This window comes from Camelus dromedarius, chromosome 23, assembly GCF_036321535.1.
Source record: "Camelus dromedarius isolate mCamDro1 chromosome 23, mCamDro1.pat, whole genome shotgun sequence".
In the NCBI taxonomy this organism is placed as follows: domain Eukaryota; kingdom Metazoa; phylum Chordata; class Mammalia; order Artiodactyla; family Camelidae; genus Camelus; species Camelus dromedarius.
In genome coordinates, this window is record NC_087458.1 from 9,137,132 (window position 1) to 9,144,516 (window position 7,385).

The 7,385-nt window shown below is 38.1% G+C and overlaps 1 protein-coding gene across 1 annotated transcript; it reads left to right on the top strand.

The window, feature by feature from the left end:
* The first annotated feature begins 1,212 nt into the window (after nucleotides 1-1,212).
* Nucleotides 1,213-2,154, top strand: LOC135318929 (olfactory receptor 10K1). The gene has a single exon (XM_064477642.1). It carries the CDS (start codon nucleotides 1,213-1,215, stop codon nucleotides 2,152-2,154), a length of 942 nt encoding a protein of 313 aa, XP_064333712.1.
* The last annotated feature ends 5,231 nt before the right edge of the window (nucleotides 2,155-7,385 follow it).

Consider the following 7,385-nt stretch of genomic DNA (forward strand, 5'->3'; position numbering starts at 1 on the left):
ATTTAAATATACTGGAAAGTATATAAATGAAGACTGGATACAGCCTATAACTACTAAATGATTTTGCATCCAGGGAACACAGACTTTACTTCTTAGGCTTAGGCAGCTGGGAAATACACCCATGAAAAAAAGCATGTGATATAAGGTCTAAAAATGACTTTAGAAATAGTTTTTTTTTCTAGTAGTTTGCAAACTGTGTTTAGCAGAAGAATATTCATATTCAAAAGGAACCTTATTAGAAGAACAAGTTGTAAAAGATATAAAGCCTATGATTTGTGTCAGGGGAAAACTGCCCAGTTGTCACATTCTCTGTCACTCTCTGAGACAAGCTCTTGGACATTTTTGCAAAACTCTGTTTCTCTGAGATTCTTTGAGGTGTTTCAGAATGGGAAAAGTGAGAAGGGTTGCAACATGCATGTTAATGAGACTCTTTCTAATACTCTGATGACTCTTCTCTTCCTAAAAGAAGGAGAACGTTTTCTTTTAAGTAATGCTATCTTCTGTTCCATCCTTGGCTCACTATTCTAGTTTGCAGAACTTGAGTAATGTTTCAAACTGGTTTCAGCACTAAAGGGTGGTTTTTTCCTTATTGTTTTGGGTATCGATGTAAAATTTTTGTAATGAATCGTTGACAGAAGATATATAATATTTTTACCACGTATTTTAGCATATAATAAGTCATCAATAAACACAAATCCTCTTACACTTTTGCTTAGAGTTTATCTAATTCTTCCTCTCCCTTCTCATTTTCTGGTTGATAATCTGAAGTTCACATGCTGTGTCTGAGCACTACTCATTTCTTTTATTCCATGCTCTGATCAAGTTCAGATAGCTGAAGTTAACCATTATTCTCAGTTTTGGAGAGCTAGTTGCCTTGGGCTTGTAGTGAGCAAGAAAAACACAATAATTCATTAGATAATTCATAAGTAAGATACAAGGGAAACCTAATAGCCAAGTGCTTAATCCTCTGCTAGAGAGAGAACATTTTCTGAGGCTCAGACAAAGCCTCCTAACTGGTCGCCAGTTATCCTATTCTGTGTTTAGCCTTAATTCTTATTTCAGCAGATGTTTCTTGGAGGGAATGAATGAGTTCCACCAAACGTTTAGAAATGCCTGCCAGCTGCAGACTTTGCGCTGAGTTTCCCGTGCATTTCTCCCTCCCTGGAGCCGGGCCTCTGGCTCTGGCTCTGGCTCTCCTGTGCAGCAGTGACCATGGAGTGGGTCAATGAGACGCTGGTGAGAGAGTTTGTCTTCCTCGGCTTCTCCTCTCTAGCCGGGCTGCAGCGGCTGCTCTTTGTTGTCTTCCTGCTCGTCTACCTGTTCACTCTGGGCACCAACGCCGTCATCATTTCCACCATTGTGCTGGACAGAGCCCTGCACACCCCCATGTACTTCTTCCTTGCTGTACTCTCCTGCTCTGAGACTTGCTACACCTTCGTCATTGTACCCAAGATGCTGGTGGACCTGCTGGCCCAGAAGAAGACCATCTCCTTCCTGGGCTGTGCCATCCAGATGTTCACCTTCCTCTTCCTAGGCTGCTCCCACTCCTTCCTGCTGGCAGCCATGGGTTATGATCGCTACGTGGCCATCTGTAACCCTCTGCGCTACACGGTGCTCATGGGGCACGGGGTGTGTGTGGGACTAGTGGCTGCTGCCTGTTTCTGTGGCTTCACTGTCTCGTTGGTCACCACCTCGCTGGTATTTCGCCTGCCCTTCCACTCCTCCAACCAGCTCCATCACTTCTTCTGTGACATCTCTCCTGTCCTCAAGCTGGCATCTCATCGTTCTCGCCTCAGTCAGTTGGTCATATTCATGCTCGGTGTGTTTGTCTTGGTTATTCCACTGTTACTTATCATGGTCTCCTATGTCCGCATCATCTCTGCCGTTCTAAAAATTCCTTCTGCCGTTGGAAGATACAAAGCCTTCTCTACCTGTGCCTCCCATCTCATTGTGGTAACTGTTCATTATGGTTGTGCCTCTTTCATTTACTTAAGGCCCAAATCTAATTACTCTTCAAGTCAGGACACTCTAATATCAGTGTCCTACACCATCCTCACTCCTCTGTTCAATCCGATGATTTACAGTCTAAGAAATAAGGAATTCAAATCAGCCCTTCGAAGAGCAATCATCCAGACTTCACATCCTGTTAATTAAAGAGCCAATTTTTAACTGTTCAGTTAACTGTATGCCTGTTATGTGCCAGGGAGCATGTGTGCTTTCACACGTTTTCTCATTTACATGTCGAACACACACTGTAACATAAGGATCTTTAACACATGAGGAGAATGAGACTCAAAGAAGTTAAGACATTCTGACTTTCTACCCTCAGTGATACTCTAAAAATGCTATGCAGATGTGTAAAAAGATTAGTCATTTCTTGAATAAATTTCATCATATTTCACTGCTCTAAAATTTATCATTCAAGATCAAATATGTCTTTGATGAGAGCAAAGATGCGTCCAAGCTGTGTAGGTCAAAAGAACAGAAGAAAATCTGACTACCCAGTCCCACATCTCCTGCTATCGCTTCCCGCTCTCCTGAAGACAACAGGCAACCTTGGTCCCCTCCGTTTTATAAGAAACACAGTGCCCATGTTTGGTCCCTGATTTCCTAATCACACCTCAATCTACATGTTGAATGCTTTGCCTTTACCTGAGTTATTTTGTTCTTCTGTTCTTTGAGAATGGAACTTTATTATGGAATCTTCTTCCTATATATATGTAGCATCTTATTTTAGCCCCCAGATTCAGTCCCTGAATATCATACCATTTATTGTCTTTGAAGCAGCTACTATCACGGAATAATTGCTAAAGTATCTCAAGTAATATAAGCAAAGGGGTCGAGTTACTGTTAACAGGGTAAAGAACAAGAGTTCCCTAATGGCCAGAAAACTCATGGAAAAGTCTTTCAGTGACTCTGCTTGCCATAGACAATGAAGCCAGGAACTCTCTGTTAGCAAGAATGTATCATCTAGTTCCTGCCGACCGCTCTGGCCTTGTTATTGCTAACATTACTGTCATCCATTTCTCATTTGCACCTAATTGTGCACTCTGAAGCTAATCTAGTATTGGCCGGTCCTCAAAGTGACATGATTCTGTATTCTGCCCTGTTTTCTCATGTGCTGCTTCCTCTCTTTGTAATAACTCCTCTTTGTTTAATTTTCTTATTTCAGCTCATATTTCAAGATAACTTCAGCCACACTCTCACTTTCTCTCTAAAGCCTTCCCTCTGTCCATGGCATAACCTGCCAGTGGTATTAACCTCTGCCTCCTTTGTGTTCTCACAACATCCAGGATTTATTTTTATTATATCTTTCATTATTTCAACAGATGTTTATTCATTGCTTAATATGTACAAGATACTATTTTAGCTCCTGGAAATTGATGAAGCAAAAAATGTTCATGGTCTCCGCCCTCATAAATTTATCGTCCAGTTTGACAGAGTCTCAGTAAAGAGACAAACTCAGGAAAAAATAATTTACTGCAAGTTAAATTCTATTCTCTGAAGTGAACTATATGCAGGAGCTCGGCAAGAGAATACAAAAAGAAGTCTAATTTAGATTGGATGGTGTGGAGATGGCTTCCCAGGGGAACCGAGGTGTAACCTGTAACTTGAAGAGTAAATGGGAGTCACTAGGTAAAGGGGATTATTTGCAGAGATCCTTTTAGACAGAAAAAGCAACATGTACAACAGTCCTGAAGCAAGAAAGAGCTGAAAAAGATACAGACAAGCAAAGAAGGCCAGGCTAATAGTTTTTTTTTTTGTCTCCCTACAGTGATTTTGAATTTCCCAAAGGCATAGGCTTTATATTAAATACATCTTGTCGACCCTACTCTCTGTATAGTGCCTGGAATGAAAGGAATGCTTGTGTTATGAATAGCTTTGTCTGTTTTTCCATTTTCTGCTGCCAAGCTCCCTCAGTCACCTTCGTGTCCTGACCTGTCTTGGTGAAAGTCAATTCTGTCCACTCAGGTGACCATGCACCTGACAGTGACCTTTTTTCCCCTTTCCTTCGCCACACATTGAACCAGTCAAATATTGAATGGGTTTGTCTCTTTGAATCTCCCCCTTCTGACCCTACCATGAGAGAGAAAGGGCAAGCAGTATTGAAAACAGTGTCGTGGATATTTCTTACCTTTTCACAAACACTGATTCCCTTCAGATTCCACAGTTTTGATTCCTGAGAAGAATCAGTCAGGTCAAAGACACCAGATAATGGGAATCAGGGGTCCTGAAGAGGTAAAGAAAGTTAATTTTTCAACAAAGCTGTCAGGTTGTGTATTGTATGTTCATACCTCTTCCTACAAGACAGAGCAAGAAATGTTTTAATTGCCACCTAACACGCATGTGCACATGCACACACACAAACGGAAACAAGGTTCACTTTAAATACGTTTTATTCATAATTTGTGTATTTTTATCAATGTTTTCTCTGTTTCTCCATCTACTCCAACTGGATTTTAAAACTACTGGTGTTGACAACTAACTTGATTCTATAACCTTCATGATGAGATAAGCATAAAGTTTCAAAATCACTGTTTTAAAGTGGTTGCTTTGAGTGGAGAGGAAAGAGCCCAGCAAGAAAAATAATATTAAAGGAAATAATACCAATAATAGAGCACCTCCTATGTGGCAGGTGCTGTTGTAGGTCCTTCACACATGCTAATATGTTTATCCTCACAGCAGCCCGTTTTCCAGATGGGGAAACCATAACATGGTTTATGGTTAAGTAAGTTGTCCAAGGCCACATAATCACTAAACTGGGAGAACTGGGACCCAAATTCAAGTTGCCTGCCTCCAGATTCCATGCTCTCATCTACGACATGATACTGTCTTTCTTAAACCTAGTACAGAACCTAATAAAAGTTTGTATTGTGACTTCTGAGTGTTCCTTATTATAAATACATCTTTATACATAAATCTGTTATAGTAGGAGAGATTTTTTTTAAAAAATGAAATTAGAAGTACAAATTGGATGAATATATTTAACAGTTTTGATACATTTTGCTGAATTACCTTTTTTTCCCCCAATATTATACATATATTTGATGAAATTATTTCCAGGATATCCTAGGGTATCATACAATAGTCCATGTCTACCATCATAGTTCTTCACAGTCAGAATTTATGGAGAATATTGCAATACCCACAAAAGCAATGAACTTGCAGCATTGCAAGGGCCATGAAAAAAAGCACAATTATAATCCACATGCACTATTCCATCACTTGGAATGATGTTCAACAATGGCTGAGATACTATTAGGTTTTAGACTAACTCTCAGCTAACTCCCCAAAACTGAGCCAAACACATATGTTGCTGAATTTTTTTGGATAAACTTACAACCAATTTATAATCCTATTTCCAAGCATTTTTGTTGCTGGTCATATAGTCCATATTACCACAGCTAATTTGATGATCTCAGGTTAATTTTAATTTGCAGTATATTTTAAATTAGCTGAAATAAATTTTTATTTAGTCGATGTACATCATTCCTATGTTATAAAGTTATACTACAAAGTTATAGTAATCAAAACAGTATGATACTGGCATAAAAGCAGACACCTAGATCAATGGGACAGAATAGCAATCCCAGAAATAAACCCACACACCTATAGTCAATTAATCTATGACAGAAGAGACAAGAATATACAATGGAGTAAAGACAGTCATTTAAATTAGTGGTGCTGGGAAAAGTGGACAGCTACATGTAACAGAATGAAATTAGAACATGCTATCACATCATATACAAAAATAAACTCAAAATCCATTAAAGACCTAAATGTAAGACCAGAAACCATAAAAGTCCTAGAAGAAAACATAGGCAGAACATTCTTTGAAAAGAAATTGCTGCATTATTTTTTGGGTCTGTCTTCGAAGACAAAGAAAACAAAAGCCAAAATAAACAAAAAGGACGTAATTAAACTTAAAAGCTTTTGAACAGAAAAAGAGATCATGATATCATGAAAATATAACCTACTGAATGGGAGAAAATACATGCAAATGATATGGCTGATAAGGGGTTCATATCTAAAACATAAAAAGCTCAAACAACTCAACACTAAAAAAAAAAAAATGATTAACAAATGGGCAGAAGGCCTGAACAGACATTTTTCCAAAGACATACAGATGATCAACAGGCACATTAAAACATATTCAACATCACTAATCATCAGAGAAATCCAAATCAAACTACAGTGAGCTATCACCTCATGCTTGTTCAAATGGCTATCATCAAAAAGTCTACAAATAAGAAATGTTGGCAGCATGTGGAGAAAAGGAAACCCTAGTATACTGTTGATAGGAATATAAATTGGTACAGCCACTTGGAAAACAGTATGGAATTTCTTCAAAAAACTAGAAATAGAGCTACCATATGATCCAACAGTTCCATTCCAGAGCATATATCTGAAGAAAACGAAAATGCTGATTCAAAAAGATACACACATCCCAAGTGTATCAACAGATGATTGGATAAAGAAGATGTGATATATATGTATGTGTGTATATATCTATGTATACATGTACATATATATAATGGAATATTACTCAGCCATAAAAAGAATGAAATTTTGCCATTTGCAACAACACGAATGGATTTGGAGGGTAGTGTGCTTAGTGTAATAAGTCACACCGAGATAAATACTTTATGTTATCCTTACATGTGGAATCTAAAAAAATAAAACAAACAAATGAATATAACAAAACAGAAATGGACTCATAGATACAGAGAGCAAATGTGGTAACAAGTGGGGAGAGGGAAAAGAGGGTGGGCACCATGAGGACAGAAGATTAACAAGTACAACCTATCATGTATAAAATAAATAAGCTACAATTATATATTGTACAATACAGGGAATACAGCCAATATTTTATAATAACTGTAAATAAAGTATAATTCATGATAATATTGAATCACTATGTTGTAACCTGAAACTAATATAATATTGTAAATCAAATATACCTTAATTAAAAAAAAATATGGTGTCTAGGGTACAAAAGTTGATGTTCCAAGTGTTGGGAAGTAGAAGCTGACAGACTTTAGAGACCAGGGTTTATAAACCAGTATAACATTACTTTTGCTATAATCTCTTGGTACAAGTAGTCATCTAGCCTACCCTGATTCAGGGGAAAGTTATTGCCTGTGGATGAATTTTCTCACTGAAATACTTCCTGGAGAGCTAGCCATGGTCCCGATCTGTGACATAACTAAATGAGAGAGAAGCCACTGAGTCCTGGTCATCAAATTCTTACTTAATACCTTAGAATTTTCTCCTCCTGTTCCATCCCTACAGCATCTCTAATGTAACTTATACAAGAGCAGGTCACATGAGCCCCTAAGAGAGACATCCATGAGTGTCTAGTATTTCTCCTTTTCCAGCCCAAA